Source organism: Uloborus diversus, chromosome 2 (genome assembly GCF_026930045.1).
Source record: "Uloborus diversus isolate 005 chromosome 2, Udiv.v.3.1, whole genome shotgun sequence".
In the NCBI taxonomy this organism is placed as follows: domain Eukaryota; kingdom Metazoa; phylum Arthropoda; class Arachnida; order Araneae; family Uloboridae; genus Uloborus; species Uloborus diversus.
Window position 1 is genome coordinate 56,369,697 of NC_072732.1, and position 24,057 is coordinate 56,393,753.

General features: G+C 34.3%; 2 protein-coding genes across 2 annotated transcripts; both read left to right on the plus strand.

Moving 5' to 3' along the window:
* Positions 1-1,001: 1,001 nt before the first annotated feature.
* LOC129216326 (uncharacterized) lies at positions 1,002-17,725 on the plus strand. Its single transcript, XM_054850537.1, has 5 exons — positions 1,002-1,159; positions 3,723-3,865; positions 6,229-6,346; positions 16,404-16,529; positions 17,443-17,725. The coding sequence occupies exons 1-5, from the start codon at positions 1,002-1,004 to the stop codon at positions 17,723-17,725; spliced, it is 828 nt and encodes a 275-aa protein (XP_054706512.1).
* A 4,803-nt stretch (positions 17,726-22,528) lies between these two features.
* LOC129216327 (uncharacterized) lies at positions 22,529-23,485 on the plus strand. Its single transcript, XM_054850538.1, has one exon. The coding sequence runs from the start codon at positions 22,529-22,531 to the stop codon at positions 23,483-23,485; it is 957 nt and encodes a 318-aa protein (XP_054706513.1).
* Positions 23,486-24,057: the final 572 nt, after the last annotated feature.

Here is a 24,057-nt window from a genome sequence, read left to right on the forward strand (position 1 = left end):
CACGCTCAAAATACCCCTTCAAATCCTGAACTATAATGCAAATCGTGTTCGAGCTTGCTACTGTCATTTTGTTTTTCAACGCGTTAACAGTACTTAAATGATTTTAACAAACTGAATAATGATATTTTGGACTTTATTTGAAAAAAAAATCAAACAGTTTTGATTTGGAATTTATTTTGGTCAAAAAAAGTTTGTTTTGCGCATTTTATTCAAAAATTTTGCTTGTTTGCGAAAAATGGAATTTTACTCAGAAACCAACAAAGATATGTAGGTTCATAATCATATTTAGCTTTTATGAAGCCCTTGTTTTGTTGCGTCGATTGCCACTTTTTTCAATGTTTTATCTCAAATAGTTCGCGAGTTATGAGTGTTTTAGAAAACGGCTCCCCCCTGCTTCCCCCCTCCCCGGGGTTGTCGACCACCCAGGGGGGCGACGACATGTGGTTTCATAATCACCATCGTGCCTGTAACAATAATCAGAAATAATATTGCGTCAGCCTTTCCATGCATGCTCAACCCCCTTCAGATCCTGGACTACCTCGCCCGTTAAAAGTGGCTGATTCCAAGAAAAGTCTTTTTTTGCTTCGGACAAGATGGATGTATCATTTGGAAAACAATCCAAACTTTTCTAACTCAAAATAACAAAGAAAATTTTTTTTTCGCTGTTAAAATAATTAGTTAATTCGGAGTTTATTATTCGGTAAATAAGGGTTTTTGCCTTCATTTTAGTCGGGATAAAAGAAAAATTTGCTAAATCGCGAAATTCGTTAGAGGTTCGTTAAACCGGGGTCCGACTGAATTATTATCTTTATCATCATCATTATTATTGTTATTCATTTTCTGAGAGTTAAGTGGAAAGGGGGGGGGGGGGGGGCGGGGATTTGCAGATGTGAATTTGATTTCACAACAATAATCCTACTTTACAAACGTATAGTGCATTTTTATTGTAGTCTTACTATCTTCTATCTGCATCTTACTATCTTCTGTCTGTAGCAATCCTGATGACCGCTGTGTCAGCCCAAGACGACAATAATCTTCCAGTTACACCCAGTGACTGCCAGCTCAAGATTTATGGATGCACGAAAATTGTACGTCCCATGCTCAACGATGTACGTTATATGTTTCCGACGTCACTCAGTGACGTAGATACGATGTGCAAGTGAGTATTCTACAGATCGCATGTTTCGTGTCATATTATTAGTTTTTGCTACATCTTCCGTTTGTCTGAATTTTTTTATAGTTATTACGCTACAAATAAAGAAGGCGTTAAGAAATGTCTTTTTCTTAAATCAAATGGCAAAAAAGATGCTCTTATGGCTACTTCAAGTTTTGCTATTCTAATTATACTGCACGAACCCACCTCCCCCTCCTTTAAAAATATCTGACACCGTTCCTGCTTATTGTTAAGTAAAATAATTTATTTTACAATAGGCAGTTTTCCCCCATCACCGTTTTTGCCCATCACCCACCCCTTTTTGGAAATACCACCCCCATTTTTTTAATTTGTAGCCACATTTTTTTTCTTATTGAGAATTACCTTTGAATCGTACTGTACAGCAGCACCTACTGTTGTGTGTCTTTGACAGCTTGAGTTATGACTTTTATGGCTCCGTACTCAAAAAGTGTAACCTTTCTGTCATATGCCTTTCACAGTAAAAACTTTAGGGAACAACTCATTTAACAACGTTTTTTTTATTTCGTCAAAAATATATCTATTTCAATCTGCCAACAATTTTTTAATAATAATTTTTATTTTAATACATTTTTGGTTCACAGCATGTGAATTCTCACCTCTGTGGCATGTCACACACCTGGTGTGGTTTTTAATGTTGCTTAAATAACTTATTTAATTAAAAGTATCTAATTATTTATTTTTTATTTCTTCCACAAATGTCTCAAATACTAAATTTTAAGTCTATTAAAATTTTTATATTGTAGTTTAGTTTGCTTTAATAGAATAATGGATTACGTCACACAATAAATTCTCACCTCCATTACCTAAACACAAAATGCCATTTCTCATTACAGATAGCAGTAATGACATCACATTTTACTTCCCGTTATACAAGAGAGCGATCTTGCATATTTCCAGCCATAAAGAAGTTGTGAGATTTCCGTTGAGAAATAAGAAGACTGATTTTGTTTTAAAAACCAATTGTGGTCATTTGAAATTCTCACCTCTGTGAACTTGAACTTCAGGCATGTAAATTAATGAAAAAAAAAAAAAAAAAAAAGAAGTTTAAAGGTTTAACATGCTTAACGAGTGCAAATTGAAGCAAAGAAGAAATTTTTTTTTTCTCTGAAAAATGCATCCATTAGGCCTATATTAATAGAAAATTCATCACCTCCGTGATAGCCCTTGTCAATGTCATAGTGACGAAGGTGAGAATAAATAATGGGGGTGAAATACATTAATTTTAGACATTATAAATTATCAGTATATTCTCAAATTTACTAATTTCGAAATATATTAATACTAAACGCTGTGGCGTCACGACGGGGCGGTCGTGACGCCACATCCGGGGCGGTCCGCCCCGGATGTCACCCGTCTGGGTGATGACACCCAAAGTGGAAATGCAAGTTTTTGAAAAATATGAAGTTTAAAGGCAATTTTAAGACTACAAATTTAAAATTTTTCCAGGGGGTAAACCCCCGGACCCCCACTTTTATTTGTTTTTTGTACATTAGCCCACTTAAAATTTCGTTATAACACAAATGTGGTTGTTTCTGAAAATTGCATGAATTTCATGTTAGCATATATTTTTTCCTTTTGCGTTTGGGGGGAGGGGGAGAAGTGACACCACTTATTACCGCCAAGGGTGTCCCCCACGCTAGGTACGTCGCTGCTATACCTTTTTTAAAAACAAATTTAAGGTTAACTAATAAAAGGATAACAACTTTAAGCTGCGCTTTAATCAAGAGAGTTTGGTATTAGATTTACATTAAATATTAAAACAGGTCATTGTTTAAACAATCAACATAATTACTTTCATTGATGAGAAAAGCCTCTGTTTCCGAATACTGAAGGGTTTTTTTTTTTTTTTTTTTTTTTTTTTTTTTTTTTTTTTTTAACTGACAACGAGGTTTTCAATTTATAGGTAAAACAATTGGAATTTAGTTGGGTCATTGTTCATAGTTACTTCTAGTAAGTAACAATTTCATGTAATAATGAAAAAAAAAATAGTTTTCACTTTGAAAAATATTTTTGTTCTAAAGTTACACAGAAAGAATGAATAACCATTATAATGTTAATCTCTTTTTCGGGTAAGAGAGAAAGAAGAGTAATTGATGCTGAGTTGAGTTAGTTTACTTTTGTAGTAGTTTTCCAAAATTATTCCAACTCCGCCAATACAAACCTTGGTCATTGAACTCCGCAAGACGAGGTTAACATTGTCAAGGTCATAACTCAACTTATCAGAGCCACACTATGCGGCTACTAGCCCACGGTCATGATTAATCAACTGAAAAATTGAGAGTTCAAAACTCTATGCAACAAATAAACAAATCTTCTATTGTATTCTTTTTTTTCTCGTATTGTATTAAATCTTCTTTTAATTCTTGTATTGTATTAAAACTTGTATTCCAAAAAAAAAATGTTTTGACAATTTTTTTTAATTGACAAAATATTAGATTTTTTTGAAATCTAATATTTTGTAACTCAAAACTAATGCCTATTTACTGTAAAAGTTTAACTTTTGTTTTAAGAACATCATTCTTTTCAGGATGTGGAGCCGATTCGTTGACTGCGTAAGAAGATATATGTCATCTTGTTCTACTGAAGATCAGCGTTCGAAATTCAATAAAGCTGTTGGACACTCTATGGATACAGTACACGCTATCTGTAGCTCCGACCGACATCAGAAAGGTAGTGTTTTTTGATTAATTGAGACGGAAAAAAGAAGAAACACACAAAATAGTAAATATAGTTTATTCATTATGATTAGAGCAATTTGCAAATGGTTTTCAGTTCAATCATTTCCCTTTGTCTGTTTATTATTAATTTTTTAGGGTCACAAACTTTTATTTATTTTTTATAATTTTCTAGTAACATAATTTTTGACTTCAACTGGCACATTTGGTTACTGCTGAGTCTCCCAAAGTGGATGCCACGGCACACTAGGGTGTCGTTATGGTAGACGAAGGGGAGCGAAGTATCCCATAATATCAACATATACATAATAGAGATGGACTAGGGTGCTTAAGGAAAATTCCAATCCTTCAAAGGGTTCCGCGAATTGCAAAAAAAAAAAAAAAAAAATTGAATTCTGAAATTTTGAATTCAAATTATGTGTTTCGCAATCAATAGTTGGGACAGGGCCCTACTCATTGGAGTTATTGTTTTTAGAAAGCGCTCTTGTCGCCCCAAGTCTGCCCTTCCTCTTGGGCGGTTACGCGTGTACAGGTGTGTGTGTGCATAGACCTGTGTGTATGCACCACGTAGTTGTGTGTTTATGTGTGTGTGTGTGTGTGTGTATGAGCATGCGTGTGTGTGGACATGGACGTCACCGACCAGGAGAAGTGGAATCCAGGGAACAGTGCTCAGGACCGGAGCAGCCGTGCCCGCAGAGGATGGTGGGCGGTGGTGCTGCAGAGGCCCTTGATCCAAGCTGAAAAAGGAACCGGACATCAAAGACGGTCAAGTGAGAACAATAAGCAATCGTGATTGCTCAAAAAAAAAAAAAAAAGGAACCCAAGGATTAGAGAGAGCGGATACAAACTAATTCTCAGAATCCAGTATTACACGTAGAGTATTTACAACAGTGAAAATCAGCCGACTTTGACAGATGCTTTAAATGTCAATAGTATATTTTGAAGAAAGAAGTAACTGGGATATAGTGAGTAGAGAAAGTTACTGGCATGTGCCTTACAGCAATAGTAGCGGACACAATCGACAGAAGAAGTTGGTAGACTTCAATGTTAAAATCTTTTCATTGGCACTATCTTTCGCACAAAATTTATAAATACTTATAAACCGAAACTAGTAAGAATTGAAGTAAAAGTAATACCGAAATTCGTCTCACTGTTTACTACATCAAGTAGGTAAAACATTGCTATTTTTTCATTAAAAAAAAGTATTACCTTAATTTTAAACACCACAAACAATTTCATTACGAACAAGATTTTAATGATGCAGTCATTTGTCAACGTTTTTAAAAGTCATCCGACATATATAAGGTCAATCGATCATTCGAAGTGGACACATCATTACAGTCGTTTTGCTTTCATGGACCCATCTTCAAAATCATTTTGTTTTCATAGTCATATCTTCGCCATCTTTTTGTGTTTATGGATATTGGCTCAGGCAAAACCCTGGTAGTATCCAATTTATTAGCAGGAACCACATAAAAATAGTTTAGAAGCACATATATAATATTTTTTGCTCATTTTTGAGTAGATAAGCGACTTGCATTGTGGTGACATGAGTTTCTTGGCTTTTTTTTCAAAAAGGTTTTCCTGTTTTGCAACTACGAACCATTACATAAATAATAGCGCTTCGTCACAAAGGCTTTTAAATATTGTTTTCCTTTTTCCCCCGCCACTAATGTGTTATATTTTTGAAGCATTCTTTGATTTTACTACAGGGTGCGGCGAAAGGTATGCCCTCATTTTGGAGAGCAATAAATAAAATACTATTAAATGTAGAGGATTGGAATTTTTTTATTACCTTTGGTACTTCAAACAGTTTTTTTACATTAACGTTTAAAAACGATATCTGCAAGATGGCGGCCTCCAGTAGCAATGCACTGATATAGCCGATTTTGGAAATTTCTGGCTGCGTTTTGGCATATCTGAATCAGAATGGCGTTCACCTCTTCAGTTCATACAAGAACTGAAAAGGAGAATCATCGAAGTGGTGAACTCCATTCCGATTCAGATATGCCAAAACGCAACCAGAAGCTTCCAAAATCGGCTATATCAGTGCATTGCTACTGGAGGCCGCCATCTTGCAGATATCGTTTTTAAACGTTAATGTAAAAAAACTGTTTGATGTACCAAAGGTAATAAAAAAAATTCCAATCCTCTACATTTAATAATATTTTATTTGTTGCTCTCCAAAATGAGGGCATACCTTTCGCCGCACCCTGTATTTCTTCTTGATGATTTAATTTACAAAATGACTTAACTGACATGATATTTTGATGATTATGTCAAATTTAGTCATCAAATGATTCGTTTAAAAAAAAAAAAAGAAAAAACTCACACATTCCTTTATTTTTATCTGAACAGATTACTTGGAAAGCGCTCACTGCTTTCGTCGAGTGTCAGTACACAGTTGTGGTCGCTACTATCGACCATTAGTAGCGCAAGTTGCTAATAGGGAGGCTGAAGACACACATATTTGCTGGTAAGTCATTTTGCTTCAGTATACATTTCGTCACTCAATTTGATTGAAAAGAGTAATAGTACAATTTCATGCAATGTACTCGGCTGAAAATGTTTCAAATCAGTTAAGCTGAAACGACCAAAAACTTCTTTGCTTATTCAAGATTTTGCAAAAAAGTTGACCAGAAAATGAAAAAAAAAAAAAAGGTTGACAGTCGTTATATTTAGTTTATAATTTTACTATCAGCACCCGCATGGCGATGCCCGTGCTAAGAAGTCCCTACGAGCTAAAACTGCCCTTTAGCGAGTGAAGCGGTTTTTCCCCCCTGCAATTTTAAAAGTGCTTTGCCAAATAAACAATGCTATGATGAAAACGTATTAAAGAACAATCACAATTGAATAATAAGACAAATCACATTATTTACTTAGATAAGTAACTATCTTCAACTAAATGAACAAAAAGAAACGTTGAAGAAATAAGGAAAACAAAGCTCAATAGAGAAGTCCTATTAAATCAAATTATGCACCTGAACATCGAAAGAAAAAAAAAACCGTATTCAAAAATCTGTTTGCTGATCACAACAGTGTCGCATAGGCATGGTTAATCGTAGCTATCGACACTGTCGGCCAGCGCCTTCTCGAAGAGTTAACTTACCCCGCCATCTATTAAGAATTCATAGAACTAAACTTACCCCGCTATCTATTAGGAATTCGTGGAACTTTACAATTAATTAAACATTTAATTTGGAATTACAAATATTTCGGTCAATCTGATTTTAAAAAATAGCCTTTAGCCTTCCTCAATAAATAGACTATTCAACACAAAAAGAATTTTTCAATTCGAACCGGGTAGTTCCTGAGATTAGTGAGTTCAAACAAACAAACTCATCAGCTTTATAATATTAGTATAGATATAAATTTTCCCGTTTTCATAACATTTTTTATTGCTGCTGCACTCCTATTAGTCATAGCGTGATGTTATATGACCTATAGCCTTCCTCAATGAATGGACTATTCAACACAAGTAGATTTTTTTTTTAAATTCGAATCAGTAGTTCTTGAGATTAGCGCTTTCAAACAAACTCTTCAGCTTTATGTCATTAGTTAACTAGAGACCCGTTCCGAACTTGTTCGGGTTGAAAATTATCTGTCTTAAATAAATATTATGTAGATTTTTTTGTTTTAAAATATCATAGTATGCAACATTTTTTGTTCCGTTTTTATGAGGTTTTAAAAGAAATTGATTCAGTTCATTTCCTAATCAAGAGAGACCAACCTTTTCTTCCCCGGGAACAATATAATCTTCCTAAATATAACGGTACTGCGCATATACGTTTGACCTTCAGTTTTGATGATGATGATGGCATAAAAAATTTTCATTGGAAATTGCGATTATTTATATTAGAAATGGAAATCTGCAAGAACCATAGGAATTCGAGGAAGAAGAGCTGACTAACTTGCTGCTGGTCTAGTAAGAATAATAATTTAAATCATATTGGCCCATATTGATTATACTTGGGGGTCCGTTTCCATTGTATACAAAGAACAAATTAAAGTTTCGCAACGAAGTTATTGGAATACCGTCTTCTATGAATAGAATAAATATGGGCTTTTAAAAGCGTTCTTAAGATACAGAGATCGTACAGAGTTCCTAAAAAGAGATGCATTTAAACTGGCTTGAAGTATATCTGCAAGCGTTCATCTATGGAACCACTGGAATAGTTTGATTAAAATCCCCGGCAAATGCGACGATGACACCTCTCATAACGCTGTCTTAACCTTTTAGTTTTTAAAGAGTTCCACCCATAGCTTCTACATTAAAACAGTGGCTCATCGAACATTCGTCTTGCATTATGGGGATGACCTCTTGAAGACGCTTTGCAAATGGACCATTTTTTTCTTATGAAACGAACGGAGTCTTTCTGAAGGGAGACATTCAAAGTAGTTTAAATCTAGAGTGGTCAGTAAGTAAAATTGCTGCAATTTAGTAAAAAAAAAAAAAAAACTTGCACACGCATCCTTTCTGTGCTTGTTTCGTGTTAAGTTGTTGTGTAAGCTTTTTTCAGTTCCACCGGGTATGCCGATAAACGTTACTTTGCATATGCGCGTCGCTGATCGGTTACTAATTTGGTTGCATGATTAGAAACGTACGTACTTACTTTTTTTTGTCTGTTTTAAACTCTTCTTGCAATGTGTCGTCACAAAGATATTTTGTAAATGTTGCCATAAAGCAAAAAGATCAAAAAGTTGATTTTATAGTAAAATTGTTGCAAAAAATTCGCTGAGTTTAGGATCGGAGTTTGAAATTTGTATGCATCAAGTAAGGTTAGTTTTAAAGCGTATATTCCTGTAAAAGTCCGATTAACCGCAAAGATTTTAAAGAAGAATTTTTAAATGAAAAAAAAATCCGAATAGCAAGTGGGATGAAAATGATATATTTTATTTAAAGGTAAGTTCTTCTTAATCCTGGGATGTGTCGTTCAAACTCTTGTACTCATTTTTGTCGGAAAAACTTGCTTTTTTTAACTTTTTTGTTTTGCAATTTCTTTCGAATGGGATATTTGTAAGCTATGATTTCGTTTCATTCGCTTAGATACGGTCATCATGAAGAATAATTCTCCAAATAATTTTTATTTCTTTTTTCCTCTTCTTTGGTAATTTCTTTCGTATTGGATATTCTTTGTTCGTTAATGTTTTAACTCTTAACTGTAAATGAACGGAAACTAAGTGCAACTACTCTTTGACAAACTAAATACAATTTATGTGAATTCTTTAGCAGATGTTTTTATTTTGATTTTCGTATGCAAATAGTACCTGAATTAATGTATGCAAAATTACAACTTTTAGAAGCACGGCCTCACATTCAGATAAAGCTTTTGATGGTTCTTAAGCTTACAACATTATTTCTTTTCTCTTCTTCAGCATATCGCTTGAAGAGGACTTTTTACCAGACATAAATATTCCATCAGAATTTGTTGTTACATATAAAAGAACAAAACAGTACGAACGTACTGATAGCAAAGATAACTTATTTGTTTTAAAAATGTATATAAAGACATATACGCATAATTTATAGCCTACGTCACTCAGTAAAAATACACCTTTCATGTAGTGAACGAATTTTTGAAATAGGTTCAGTGGTTTCGGAGATTACCCAGAACATATAAACACACAAAAATCCGCCCTCTCTCTTTCTAATATTAGTATAGATTAAATAAGAAATATAAGCCAACGATACGTATATATTTTTCACAAATCATTTTTAGCATCGTTTATGATTTTTATGAAAAGTATTCTCGAGATTTGCCTCATGGCTGACTCGAACCTACGGCCACTGGATCGCAAAGCCCGCTTTTTCAGGTCGAGCCACTGTGGCTACTAAGGATTGCAATACCGGTATACCGAATACCAGTATTTAGAGCAATTTTGCAATTTCGTAATACCGGTATTTGCTGAGGAAAATACCGGTATTTTCGATATTAGCTGAAACTAATAAATAGTTTTAATTCAAGAATTTTCCATTTAACTTATTAAGTATCTACTTATATTTTAAACTAGTGGTACCTGCATGACTTTGCCCGTAATAGAAAAATTAAAAGTTCTTTTAGTTCGCATTATTATTTACAAATAATGTATGGTGAATTTTCTCGCCAATGAGCTTGTGCCCATGTTACAGTTCCACGTTATGATAATTTCGTAATTTACTCGTCCATCTTATGATAATTTTGTTCTTAAAATTGGAATAGAAAAAGAACCACATCGAATTTTGAAAAATCGCTTCGAGGTGCACATCCCCATGCTACAAACTAACTTTGTGCTAAATTTCATGAAACTCGGGCGAACGGTCTTGGCGCTATGCGCGTCACAGAGATCCAGACATCCAGACATCCTGCGGACATCCAGACAGAGAGACTTTCAGCTTTATTATTAGTAAAGATGTATATTTATTTTCCCATAATACAGAACCGAAATCAATCTATTGATGTAAAAATTTTGCTTCAAAAGCATGAACTAATAGAATATCATTAAACAAAAGTATTTTGTGCATCATGTATTTAATTTTTCCATTTCCCCGATCGCTCATTTTCTCTTTTGGGAAGGTTAATTTCGAGTGTAATTTTAAATGCCCCCCTCCCCCTTTGTCCGATGAACAATTTATTCAAACCATCAATTGCAGGAATGCTTTATGATTTTTTTTTTTCTTAAATGTTTGTCTCAACTGTACAAAATTTTGACAAAAACTGCTTCTTGTTTGCTTTACAAATGGCAATTTGTTGGCAACAGTATTCGCTTGTTGTGCCGTGTCTCACTATTTGGCTTCATACTTGGCAAGATAATCTTTAGAAATTATATATTGTCTTGAAAATTTGCATAGAGGAAAAGCATAAAGATGTTCCACGAATTCAAAGATATTTTCAAATATTTACATAATAATAATTGCAAAGAATTTTGAAAAGAAAGCTAAAACGAATAAGAGAAACCAACAAGATCAAATTTAGTCAAGTTTATCGTAAATTTCAAACCAAAGAGCTAATAAAAAGTAAACACAAACCCCTCCTGTTCAAGAGAAAATGATGTTAATATTGGAAAAGTATCGTCTTTCAAGAAAGAAATTTCAACTAGTTTTAAGTTAAAAAAATAATAGAAATGCACACAATACGAAAGAAACACACACACACACAAAAGGGTTTCTTCAGAAATGACATTTTTTTTGAAGATAAAATACTTTTAGGCAATTAAATAAGAGGAGGTGTATCGCGCATTGTAAACAAACCACCGACCTGCGTGAATTCAGAAAGAGTAGTTTCAACTGTAGGAAATTTGAGCACTAAAATTAGTTCCAGGCTTAGAGACAATTCAATAGAGGCATTATGATTTTTACTAGTAATTGATTTTTTATTCAAACAATTGTTCCTTCATTTTATATTTGTTCACAATACGTTTTCATAATACGTTTTCATAATAATACAATTTTTGTACAAAATTATAAAATGTGGCAACGAAACAATATGTTTTCAAGCAATTTTTGAGAAATTTTAAGCACCGGTTTTAATAACGGTATTCCGGTATCACGTTTTAAAAATACTAAATACCGGTATTAAATTTTTGGTCCGGTATTAGTCCAGTCAATAGGTAGAAAAAACGGGCTTGCCTTACAAAAAATGGGGTCAAAGATTTTTTTTTTTTAATTTGTATATACTAGTGCCAATATGAAAAAACCAAGTTATCCAACACGAAAGACCTCGGGAGAAGTTTTGGGGGCCGAACCCCCCCCCCCCAAATTTATGACTTTTTGTGTTATTTTCAAAATATCTCGAAAATGGTTGAAATTACAAAAAAACTTCCAATACAAATGTTAAAGAGGATTAAATTTCCTTCAACTTTTGTCACTACAACATTTTTGTAGCATGAAAAGCAAGCGAGTTACAGCTTCTTGAAAGTCACCCTTTTTCTGAACCCCTCAGCGAAGTGCGTGAAAGCGCATCGGATAACGGAGGAAAAAAGGAGAAACGCCGGCAATCTGACCTTGGAAATCATTTGTCTTTCGCAGCTGAGGGTAAATGCCTCTGTTCCCTTTAACTTAAACAAAACACCTTCATTCCATCCCCCCCTCCCTTTTTTTTTTTTTTTTCAAATGCGATGTATCGACTCAATAGCTACTCATGTTGGTCACTTCAGAGTTCAATCGAGAGTATGTTTTATCAATCTGTGTGTTCTGTATTACATATTTTTTTCCAGAAACATATTTTTTTCATATTACATATTTTTTTCCTGACCAAGGTTTTTTTTTTTTTTTAATTTGCGAAATTAGTTTGAATGAACGCGAAATAAAGATTGTCAAGGAGAAGGGAATAGAAAATCTTCAAAGATTCAGCGCAAAACGTCAAAATGAAGAACATCCGCGTTTTTGTAGGACTTAAAAGAAGTGACAATTCACACGGCCTGTCAAATGCTATATCAATGAGCAATCAATCTCTTAACTTGAAGTAATGGTTGAACCTAACATGTTAACTAAATTCCTCACGAAAGGTTTCTGGGAAATTATAACAAAAAGAATTGTCTTATTCAACTTCTTGAGACATATGTATTTCGAAGAGTGGCATTGAAGTCAGGCAGACTCAAGAAGATGCCGACTTACTTACTATTCTTTCAAAGGCGAAGGAAATTGAAAAGGTTGTTATAGTGGACGAGAGGATATAAATCTGTTGGTGCTGATGACAGCTTTAGGACAGCCTTTCAGCAACTTGTTCTTTTTAAAACCTGGAAGAGAGAATGCTTGTGATTTGTTTTTTCCCCCCACTAAATCCTTTAAGTTTGACCCCAGCAATATTCTTTTCATCCATGCATTTAGTCGGTGTGATACGATTTCGGCAATCTTTGGCCAAGGGAAAATTAAGTTGTACAACATAGTCAAAAAAACTCCTGAAATTAAGGAAGCTATTGAAGTATTTATGAACCCAATCAGTCATCATGATGCCGTAGCTGCAGCTGGAGAAAGCATTTTGAAAATATTATACACAGGTGACTTAAAGTATTTGAACCTATCTTTGAATACTTTGCGATTTAATCTTTTTATAAAACTAGTATACAGGGCCAAAATAAATCTTGCAGGGCTACCTCCAACTTTCGAGGGGGGGGGATGCTGGAAGTTATCACTCATATCGGTGCTACCATCAAATTCAAAGTTGGTTGGGCAACATAATTGATCCAGAGAAATGGGGTTGGGAACGCAGAACGCAAGGTCTAATGCCTGTTGACACGAAAAGGGATTCAGTCCCTCAGACTCTTTTGAAGATTGTACCTTGTACCTGCAAGAAAAATTGTACTGGAGCCTGTTCTTGTCGAAAGGCAGGTTTAAAATGCTCCAGCACGTGCAAACACTGCAGTGGCACAAATTGTGAAAATGTTGCAGAGATTTCATGTTTGGATGAGACTGCCGAAAAAGATGATTTGTTCCAAGAGCTTTAGGAATCACCGCAACAAGGAGATGAACAATTAAAGGACCAGAGCTTCTTTCTACCCCCTACAGATTCTGAACTGGGAGAACCTGGGCTTTCAAAACGGCTTCGAAGAAGATAAACAGCGTATTTTGTTGTCCTTTTTGTATTTGCTTTAAGGTCAAATGAATCTCCCTGTAATTTTGATGTATGTATTAAGCTTTTACAGTTGGATTTTCATTTTGAAAGGTAATTCTTTTGGGTTTTTCATGTCTTAAAAAGTCAGTTTCTGCAGAATTTTTTCAAAGTGTTCATTACGTATTACTATTGTACCTTCATTTATGCATTATTATGTCTATTGTTTGCTTATTATCACCCTAATATTTATTCATTCATATTTATATTCAAATATCGCATTTTCACTTGAAATAGAATAGATGGTACGAGTTATGTGCTTTAAATGAATGTGAAGATTATGTAATTCAATTGCAAACTGCAATATAAATCACATGTTATTGGAGTCTGATGAAGACTACCTCTGTCAGACCAGAAATATTAGTTCGTGAGGGTTTATTATTATTATTGTATCAGAGCATAGCATGCATGATTGTGTTGATTGTGTTTGCTTATTAGCTGCCTAATATTCATTCCTTCAGCACATTAATATTTAAAAATCGCATCTTTGTTTGCAATAATTAAACTAGAATGTACAAATTATGTGCCTCAAATGAATGTATATATTGTGTAATCCAGTTACAAACTGCAATATATCATCTGTTATTGGAGTCTAATGAAGACTACCTCTGTCAGATCAGAAATGTTAGTCCGTGAGCAGTGGGGAAGGTTTTTTTTTATTATTGCATCGTCGTATGTGCTTTAAATGAAAGTGTATAAATGTATTTCAGTTCCATAATACATAGTCTGTTTTTTGGAGTCTAGTGGGAACTAATCTGTCTGCCAGAATTTCTACTCTGTGTCAGGTGGGGGGGGGGGGGGGGGGGGGGGGGGCAAGAAACAAACTACTCAAACTGTCGATAAACTCTCCTGAAACTAAAGTTTCTATTCAAGTTCTAATAATTATGACGCCTTGCTTTCGGTGTGAAAGCTTTTTTTTTCGGAGTGGAGGAAAATGACCTATTTTCAAAGAGCTATAGCAAGCTTGCTATTTGTGCTACAAAAAAGTTGTAAATGCAAAAGTTGTAGGAAATTTCATGCTCTTTAAACTTTACTTTTAATACTTTTTTCTAAGTTGAACTGTTTCGGAGATATTTTCGAAGAAACAAAAAAAGTCATAAATTTTTGTGGTTTTTCGGCCCCCAAAAGTTCTTCCGGGGTCTTTCGTGTTGGATAAATTGGTTTTTCCATGTCGGCACCAATATGTACAAATTAAAAAAAAAAATCTTTGACCCCATTTTTTGCAAGGTAAAATGTATCTATTGACTGGACTATATTGCAATCCCTAGTTGCTACGCATAATCTGCGTTCCAAGCATTTTGTATTATGATTATAAATTTTCCCGTTTTCAGTACATTTTTTATTGCTGCTTCTTTCCTTTCAGTTATAGCGTGATGTTATATCGCCCATAGCCTTCCTCAATGAATGGACTATTCAACACAAAAAGAATTTTTCAATTCGAAACAGTAGTTCCTGAGATTAGCGCGTTCAAAAAAAAAAAAAAAAAAACTCTACAGCTTTATATTATTAGTATAGATAGATTACAAAACTTAAGTGTTAAAGTAACGTTATATAAAAATATACTGCATTAAACACTCTTCAAATATCTCTAACTTTGAAACTTATAACAATATATTTACAAGGGCGGATATGCAACTAATGGGCATCCTTAAGTAATTTGTTTTAAAATGATTTTTTATTAAATAGTCCTAGGAACAATATTGTAGTTTTTTAAATGCTCGTAGATCCAGTAATCTGTCAACATAGTTTAACTTATTATTTATGCATTCACTGATGAAGATTATCAACAATAAACCAGGATTGTAAAGCATGCAGATAATTGTGAATGCATAAATTAAAGCTACATTTTAATTAATTATTTTTTTGTGTAAATCTAAATATAAGGGAAGCGTCCAGTCCATTAGTAGCTCATCCACCCAAGATTTGCATTCTAAATATTTTTTATTCTGAATAATTACGATCCAAAAATTTATTCCAGATTAATCGATTAACATAAGAAAATTTTTACTGGATATAATAGATTAATATTTGATCATATCAGTTGGTTATTATAAACATTAATTTTATTGTAGAGCATGCCTTTAATATTCTAAGTAATGCTTTAGATTACTTATTGCAATAAAAATTAGAAACATGTGCTTTTCCGGTACTACCATTGCAAAGCAAAAATAAAATCTTAATTGGTGATACGTATTAATTAAAAAAAATCACAGTAAGCTGAAAATGTTTAAAAAAAAAAAACTAAGAGTAGTAAAGTATATGAAGAATTACATGATGTTATACGCATTTGATATGCATTTCATTCTAAAACTCAACCTACAGAGCAGCCGGAACTCATGCCATTAGTTGGCCGAAGGTTCGGTATTTGGCGCTTAGGCCAAATTGCGCTTCGTGTCATCGATGGGGTTCTTTCCTTCAGTCAAAAGTACTATTTTTAGAAACTAAAATTGATATAATGAGTAAAAAAAATAACATGGACCCAGAAAATACTTTCATTTTCCCAGCAGTTATTTTTTAATTAATTTTTTAAAATGCCTGATTTTGAAAACAAGGCGTGGTCTTTATGACGTCACAATTGATGCAATTTGGCGCATCTTTCTATCACGTTTCCATGTTATGATAATCAAGCAGCGAATTAAAATTGCTCTCAAAGCTTGCTATCAACCATATCGTTGCCAATACATGTGCGTAAAGATGCGAATTAAATATTTTTCTTCGTGAATGGCAACACTGAATCATTTGTGATGTCACACGACGGAAATGTAAACAATAAAAACGCACCGATTTAAGAAATTTTTTAAAAATATTAAACTTGAACAAATTATTTAAAAAATGGTCAGATCCTATATTTTTAAGAATGCTCTTTCAGAAAAGAACACTTTTAAAATTTTGGAAACGACCTCATTTCAACCATATATATTTTAACGTTTTCTCTTTTCTTGTTAGCGCCTATGGACAGTTCAAAAGCTGCGTAAGTGCACCCTTGCTGAGAAATTGCGGTCTCAAAGTCCATGCTTTGTTGGATCACTCACTGTCATACCTAGTGAGCACTTGCAGTAGCACTTTCTATCCGTAAGTATCTCTTTGCATTAAAAAAAAGTAAGGTCAAAGAAAATTTTGAAAGGGAGTCTGTGGCGGGCCTGCGTCCAGGAGACCCCATAGCACCTACAGCCTTGAAATTTTGTACAAAAATACTTCCGAGTACCGGTGGTTTGCACCTGGGGTTTTGTTTTAAAAAATTCGAATTAGTTTTTTGTAATTAATTTCGTAAGCTCAAATTTCGCGTAAATTGCCGATTATTGCCTGTTAAAGGGGTGAAAAATTACTTGCATATATTAAAATTATATATTGTTGGAAAGTTGGATGGGTAGAATTTTCCGCGTTCTACGCAATTTGTTTCAATGTTCTAACTTAAATACGGCATGAGTTATTTGCGTTTTTAGCTCGAATTTCTTTAGGCTTAGCTAAAAATTTTTCATGGCTTAAAACAAGAGGACTTTACATTAAAAAAAGTTTTTTTTTTTACTGAAAAATTGCGTTTTTTCAGAAAAACACCAATATAGACAAACTTAAAATCTAATTACAAAATTTCCAGATTACGAATTCACATCATTTAAAATTGATAGGAAATAAAAATACATAACGGATAAAGGCTGTAAATAATCTTTATGATAAGTGTACTGGTGGATATCGGCCATAAAATCTTTATCTTCATTATTGCATCCTAATGACCATTTTTTTTTTACGGATCTGTCTCGTACTACTCAATCTAGTAATTCACCAACCATCACCATGAGGGGTGCGAATTTCTTCTCCACATCCATTCCAGTCCATTTGTAGAAAAAATAAGCTCAACAAGTTGGGTCCTATCGCAATCCGTGATTGCGAGAAGCATAATTTGAATTCCAGATGTCAAAATTAAAATTGATATTTTAATTAATTTATTTATTTTACTTTTTTATATTTCGTTTTGCTGATATTTCAGGCTCTCTTACAAGTGCCCAACTGCTCCTCCTCCGTCTCCAGTGACCACCATCATCACTACGACGCCAATGTCTCCTCCATCCACGACGGAACTTCTGTCCTCCACGGACGACAATTACATCGACTCATCCACTGACACTGCCAGCAAAGCCCGCACGATCATTTTCACCCTCCCTCCATCGCAAGGCAGCAGGACTTCAACTGCCAGTGCAAGCCCTCAGATTTATGTCTGGTTTCTGCTGATAACTCTGATTGGAAATTTCTGGTTCATGTTCCGAACTTAATTTCACGGAAGAATTTTCAGTAACGTAAAGAAAAACAAAAGATTTTCCTCAAACTGAATGGATGAACTAAGTGACAACCTACCAGGACTTACGACCCCTTACAACCTACCATGAGAAGATAAGGATATTTGCGTAACGATACGGAACAATAATAACGGAACGGTATGCTTCTTACGTATTGCGGACGGAATAAAATGCAAGACGACGGAATAATCCGCAAGGAAGTTATCTGCGTACCTGTATTGTATATATATATGTTACTGTTAAAGTATAAAATGCGGTTGCTTTATAGAATACCTAGTTATTCCATGAAATAACTGATCGTGTCCGTTAAAGTGTGTAATATGTTATTAATTTGATACTTTATTTAGTGATTCTATAAAATAAATATAATAGGTATTCTAAAAATTAACTAATGAGAGACAGTTAAAGTGCAAAATAAACAATTTATCTAAAATGAAATAACTAGGTATTCTATAAATAAACTAATGATAGACAACTGAAATGAAAAAAAAAAAACAATTTATCTAATTTATGCAGCCTATAAATGGTATTTATGGAAACGTACCATAAAATCATTTGTTACAACAAGGATTACTAAAATGACACTTGGAATAACAAAGAACATTATTTCTAAAACAAAAACTTTTTTTTGTTGATACACTGGGTTTTACACGAACATTTTTTAAATCCCTGATAAAAAGATATATGATATAGGTTATTTAACATTTTAACAGGCTGCAGATCGTTATTCTATGAAATAACTAGTTAAACCATGAAATACAAGAGAGTTTTACACTTTAACGGACACGATCAGTTATTCCATGAAATAACTAGGTATTCTATAAAATAACGGATTTCATACATTTTCGGTAACATATATATTCCGTCTACAATTTTCGTCAAAATCAAGACTTCGTCAAATTGTTCCCTCCTTTCAACATAGTCATATCTCAAAAAACGTGACTTTTCAGGAGAGCGATTTTAAAGTTTTAAAGTAAGACATCTACTAAAAATATACAGGTGTTTCTGAACTCTGGAGCAAAACTTTAAGGTGTGAGACAAATCAAGACAAACAATATGAAGTAAAAAATAAGGATCCCAAATGTCTTCCAAAGGAGATAGGTGCTATTAAAGTTTAGGGTCCAAAATTTCAAATGATCATAAAAAAACGGAAAAATTCGTAGATTCGCTTGCGGTTTTCTCTAAAATACACAACTCATTCATGGCAATCTAAAAACAAGCATAACTCCAAATCCCTAATTTTTAAGATCTGACATTCTTGAAAGGAGTGAGCGAAATGCGCCATAGACTGCAGACGACGAAGTCACCAAACTTACTCCACTACTACTCAAAACTTTCAGATGAAGATTTTTGGTGCGATTTTATAATTTGTATTTCCATTTGGCGATGTATTTTGGTTTTTATAAAAATGGTCGACGCAAGAATACGCAAGTACTATCAACAGAATTATTTCATTTTGTTTGATTTATAAAGGTATTTTTTCTGGCTACCATTTCAACTGGAGTTGAATAAATACCTTTGGGCTTGAAAAGTAAAATAAGGAATAACAACGTTTAATTACACAAAATTGCAGATTACTGCACACACGTGTTTTGGGGTTACAAGGAACCCTTTTTTGAATTCAAAATAAATGAGCTTATCCGACATGAAAAGGTATCCGACAAAGGCTATTGTAAGATGTCTTTTCATCCATAAGCTCACTTATTTTGCATTGAAAAAGAGGTTCCTTGTTTCCCCAAAACACGTGTATGCAATAATCTGCAGTTTTGTGCAATTGAATGTTGTTATTTCTTTTTTTACGTGTCAACTAGATTCATTATCTTGTACTCCCGTCTTATTTTCACCGTTTCTGTCTTCATATTATTTCCTATATTTCATTTAGTAGCAAAATTATTTCTTTCTTACTCACTCATAAAAAAATATCTCTGGATCACTGAGTACCCCAGAGAAAACATTTTGTCTGTAAAGAAAAGGTTCTTGAAGTTGCGGAAGCTTATCTTGCTCCTACATACTTTATACTTACATACAAGAACTGAGATATGTCCATAAAAAATATGTCTACATCATAGTGTGTCTTTTAGCAGCATTTTATACTTGTAATTTCGTATCTTTTGCTTTTTGTTTTTCTCTTCAGTTTTACAAACTCTTTTTTGTATAGTTATTTGACAAACTGAACTTAAAATTTAGAATATGTTCAAGTATTTAATGCAGCTGTTATGTGATGATGTGTTTTCAGAAAAATAAAACTATTAGTACCTGTCTTATACATTTTATACATCCCCAGTGATAAGAGTATCCTAAAAATGCTTAATTTCTAGCATGTTATCCCATTTTTGTCAATTTAGTGTCCCGCTGCTTGCGCGTAACAACCGAGACAAACAAAAAGTGCGTTGAACTGTCAGTGTTAACAGACAAGAAACACCTTCGTGGAATAACCCCATAAATCACTGGAAGGTAAGACGAACGTGTACGTGGCAAAGTTTGTCTTTTATGGGCTATGGCAGCAGAAGACCAAGATGAGTGCCTTTACTGACAACCCGACATCGCCTACAGCATCTCCCTGGACTCATAGCCATAGGGAAGGTGGGACTCTAGGAACTGAAAAACTGTAGCTTGATCAAGTAGTTAAGGTTTTAGTTGGTAAGTACTGATGGTAGGGATCGAATGTGACACAGAGCTTACAAAGTCATGGATCAAAGTTGTCAACAAGGCATTTTGCAAGATGGTGGCTCAATATTAATGTGAGCCATTTTTACATGGCATGAACTGGGTCTTCTGGACCAACTGTACCGATGATTGATCGGAAATGGATATATTCAGCAACTTGAAGACCACTGGCAAGTAGCCATAAACCCGATAAATTCAAATAAAACGGGAAAGTTTATGGATAACAATGCGGCATTGGGCTACGATTGTTCGCAGTTTGTTAGAAAAACATCCTGGGCAATTACAGCGAATTTCCACTTAGATATCCCTACATGAATTTAATAGAACATTTATGGGATATAATTGAGAGGTCAGTTCTTACTCATAATCTTGCATCTGCAACACTTTCATTATTATAGACTTCTAAAAGACAGCATGAATCAAGATTTCTGCTCAGGATTTCCATCGACTTGCTGTCCATGCTATGCGAGTTGCAGCATTTCACCAGGTCAAAGATGTCCAACGTGATATTAGAAAGTATCCTAGGACTTTTGTCACCTCAATGTATAAAAAGTGAAATAAGGAGAATATTGCGTCTCTTTATTACCCATTTAAGAACTCATGTCTGCATTACTTTGGTAGCCATCAAAGAGAAGATAGATTTTGGCATTATTTTTGATGGGCGGAAAAAGCATTCGTTTCTTCGTAAAACGGCGACTTTTTTCTTCTTTCTGAGAGAAAGGGGTGCAAAAGGATACAGCGGGAAGAGATTGGTTTCTGCACATGTAGAAAAAAAAAAATAATCGGCCCTTTTTTTCGAATTATGTGCTTTGACATAAAGCGATAATTAGCTCAGAGTGATCTCGTTAATCGACATAACTTGAGAAGTAATTTAAGCATTGAAAAGCTTCACATTATGTCATTTGTACTTTCCTTAAATTTAATTATATTTTCTTTTTTAATATGCTTCTGCTAATTGATGCTGGCTTCAATAGCAACAACCAAATTGCTATTTGCACTACTGTGTATATAAATCATGGGATGAACTGTGAGGAGCAGTAGTAACGCTGGAATGGATTCAAAACAGTTAATTCTTATTCCTATGAGTTCTATGGTCGCTTACCATTTTTGGCCCACAATCAGACATGTTCAGATGGTGATAACTCACGAACGTCAAAAATGCATATCATGGTAAAAGATAAAATTTTGCTAACGTTTCCTCGCCTCCTGTCTTTTTTTCAAACTATAGGTGGAATGTTCAAACACTACTCTTGACAAGTTGAGTAAAAGCTGAATTATCAGTGAGTTCTATAACATTTTTTTAATATTTTTTAGTTACTTAAACTACGTAAATACACAGAAATGCAATTAAAAACAAGAAAGAGAAATTTGATTGCTTAATTGCTACTAGCAGGAGTCAAAATTATGTTATGTTACTCAAGAAGGAGATGTCTTCTGTCAGGGTCTTTGTAAATAGATCCATCCTCATAAAAGAACTTGTTGTTTTCTGTCATATTAACTGTAACCTTCATCCCCATACATATTAGTATTTAGTTTGTGGCAACACTGCCATCATTATTATATAAGAATTGCTACGCATATGGCTTACCGCTTGCGCTAAATAAATCGTTTTAAGTGTTCTTTAAGTTGGTACTTAGTAAACATTTGATGCATAAATGTTACATGGTGCTGAAACTTAACTCTTGAACTGAAATTTTATGCGTTTCGAAAAAGCATAAATAATGACAACTCAAAGTGAGAATCTGGAAAGTAACGCAGCAAACAGCATAAGTGCTCGTCCACCCACGCCATTGATCTTGTCTTCAAGCGATGTTTCGACTTTCGAGGTCATGGAAGCTTTGGCGTCAACAATTTGAATGGTATTCAATCGTCGTCGGGTTGGAAAAGAAGCCGGAAAATGTACAAATTGCGTTATTTATGTCCGCTATTGGACCAGAAGCGGTAAGTGTCTATAATTCATTTTCGGATGAAACTAAACTAAAATTCGAAGCAATTGTGAAGGCGTTCGAAAATTATTTCTTGCCTAAAACGAACATCACTTACGAACGATTTATTTTTAACAAAGTAATACAGGATCCAAACGAGAAGTTTGATGACTTTCTCAATGACATAATGAGAAAAAGTAAATCTTGCGATTTTGGTGAATTGCACGATAGCCTGGTGATGGATCGCATTGTTGTTGGAGTTCATCGAGACGCAGATAGAGAAAAACTCTTGTCGGAGGAAAATCTAACTTTAGAAAAAGCTATAAAGATTTGTAAAGCTTCCGAGCAAGCCCGGAATCAAATTAATTCCATGAAAAATGAGCCTCTGAAAATTGAAGCCGCAAAAATAAGAAATAAATCTCATTCTGCTGGAACTAAACCCCAAATAAAAGATGCTAAAAAGAGTACAACTAAAGCTCAGTGTACAAGATGTGGTAAAATACACAAGAAAAGAGAGTGTCCGGCATACAAGAAGATTTGCTTTGCTTGCAAAAAGGAAGGGCATTTTTCTCAAGTTTGCCGCATTAAAAATGTTGTTCCATCAATAAGCGATGTGAAAAAAGATGTAGCAGATGAATGTTTCGTTGTAAATACTGTTTCGGGAAAACAAAGCATTTCAGATTGGTATGAAACTTTAGAATTTGATAACGGGACAAAGATTAAATTTAAATTGGATACAGGTGAACAGTGCAATGTTCTGTCTCGAGATTTAGCCATGAAAGCTAATTTAGAATTTCATAATACAAATGTTCGATCATTAATTTCATTTTCCAATCACAAAATGCACGTAACTAATGAAAGTATTTCGTCAGTTAAAGTGAAAGGAAATAACTTCAAGACGCGATTTATGATAGTGGAAAAAATGGTGCAACCTATATTAGGGAAAGATTCATGTGTTGAGTTAGGCTTAGTTAAAAGAATGAATGCTATAGGACTAACCCGTGAAATCTTACAGACCGGCTCTGCTGAAGATGAAACTGGTTGTTTGAAGAATATTAAGTATGATATAGACCTAATTGATGATCCCAAATTGGAAATATTTCCAGCTAGGCGAGTGCCTCATGCAATAAGAGAAAGAGTTTAAGAAGAACTTGATCGCATGCAGCGCTTGAAAATAATAAAGCCAGTAAGTGAGCCCACGCCAGCAGTTTCACCCATGGTAAGAGTCCAGAGAAAGGGGAAAATTAGAGTTTGCATGGATCCATCAACTCTGAATAAAAATCTCAAGAGACGGCACTATCCCTTAAACACTCTAGAAGAAATAGCAGCTCGAATCGATGGCTCAAAATGGTTTACGCTGCTAGACTTTCGGAAAGGTTTCTGGCAAGTTCCTGTTACGGATCGCACTAGCAAGTACCTTACCATGTCAACACCCTGGGGACGATTCTCCTACCTGAGGATACCTATGGGTTTGTCATCAGCCCCTGAAGTATTTCAGCAAATTATGGAACGTTTGGTTGGAAATATCGAAGGTGTTGAATGTGCTATCGACGATGTTTTCATACATGCACATTCCAAACCGGAGTTAGAAGAACTGACTTCCAAAGTTGTTAAAATTTTGACAAATGCAGGACTAACCCTAAATATGGAAAAATGCTTATTTTTTCAAAAAGAAATCAAGTTTCTGGGTCATATAATCACTGAAAATGGTTTGAA

What these genes read in the sequence shown, in the direction of transcription:
- LOC129216326 (XM_054850537.1), top strand. Translation starts at nt 1,002, where the DNA reads ATGACCGCTGTGTCAGCCCAAGACGACAATAATCTTCCAGTTACACCC. An exon ending in GACGTAGATACGATGTGCAA is followed by an intron (nt 1,160 to 3,722) that starts GTGAGTATTCTA and finishes CATTCTTTTCAG; the next exon opens with GATGTGGAGCCGATTCGTTG. An exon ending in CTCCGACCGACATCAGAAAG is followed by an intron (nt 3,866 to 6,228) that starts GTAGTGTTTTTT and finishes TTATCTGAACAG; the next exon opens with ATTACTTGGAAAGCGCTCAC.
- LOC129216327 (XM_054850538.1), top strand. Translation starts at nt 22,529, where the DNA reads ATGAGAAAAAGTAAATCTTGCGATTTTGGTGAATTGCACGATAGCCTG.